At 24.3% G+C, this 973-nt stretch overlaps 1 protein-coding gene across 2 annotated transcripts in view; it reads right to left on the bottom strand.

Moving 5' to 3' along the window:
• Positions 1-356: 356 nt before the first annotated feature.
• LOC100572639 overlaps positions 357-973 on the bottom strand; it is a 1,362-nt gene continuing 745 nt past the window's right edge. The window contains exons 3-6 of one of the 2 annotated variants that reach the window (XM_016800849.2): positions 934-973; positions 717-849; positions 537-653; positions 357-460 (exon numbers count right to left, since the gene is read on the bottom strand). In XM_016800849.2, the coding sequence (XP_016656338.1) occupies positions 396-460; positions 537-653; positions 717-849; positions 934-973 (355 nt within the window). In that variant the 3' untranslated portion in view covers positions 357-395. Of the gene's footprint in view, positions 461-517; positions 654-716; positions 850-933 lie in introns of both variants that reach the window. The other variant, XM_016800853.1, reaches the window with a different exon arrangement.

Raw genomic sequence — 973 nt, 5'->3', positions numbered from 1 at the left:
AAAATGGAAATATAAAGAACCAGTGAAAATTGCATGTATCTACGGTCATTTGTTTAGTTACACCAAAAACCAAAGTCGATTTTGCGTAAAAATTCTACGTTTTCCTTAATTTTTCTTTTGTTTTTCACGGCGTTTTTAAAAATTACTGGGAATTTTAACCTCCCCCAATGCACAACAATATTCACTTTCCCATTAAACAAAATATTGAAGTTGAAAATCGAAGCATTATTTTGACTACTTATCGTGTACACAGACAACAAAAAAATAAATAAAAATAAAAACACACATAATTTTAAATCAATACACTCAGAATCTAAAATAAAATGTATAAACTTTGTTTCAATTATTGCTTTTAATACAATAATTATAATACATTTTTTATGAAATATAGTAATTTAGTTTGACATTTTGATACATTTATATTGGGTATATTTTTCACTAATTTCCTCCATTTGAATAACTGTAAAATTAAAAAACACTGTGAAAATTTAAATAATAAAAAAAAATTGAAATTTACATCTTATATCTTCAATAACCTCTGGGAAATATTGGTATTACACTTTGTTTGTCTATGTTACAATTTGAGGTGGCCAAGTGTTCCAATTCATTGTTGTAAAATCTTTTAACTATGTGTATTTGGTATATTTCCATAACTGAAAGTAAGTACCTATAAATAATCACATTTTTTAAAGCAGATTTCAATGATTAATACTTACCAATAATAATAACAGCTGTAGCAATTATAATTTTACATGGATATGTAAATAGACAATAAAACAATAAAGTAGAAGATAATGTGTAAAATGTGCAGTGAAACATCAACCACTGTCTAATGAAGAGAATATTATGCTGGAAAAATAATATTAATAATTGATTAATTATTTACTATTTTTTTTTTTTTTTGGTTATTTGGGAATTAATAAATCTTGTTACCACAAATGCTGCTTTCTTCAATTTATTGTTGAAATAAATG

This window comes from Acyrthosiphon pisum, chromosome A1 (genome assembly GCF_005508785.2).
Source record: "Acyrthosiphon pisum isolate AL4f chromosome A1, pea_aphid_22Mar2018_4r6ur, whole genome shotgun sequence".
Lineage (NCBI taxonomy): Eukaryota > Metazoa > Arthropoda > Insecta > Hemiptera > Aphididae > Acyrthosiphon > Acyrthosiphon pisum.
The sequence above is the reverse complement of the archived record's forward strand: the minus strand, read 5'-3'. Positions and strand labels throughout refer to the sequence as shown.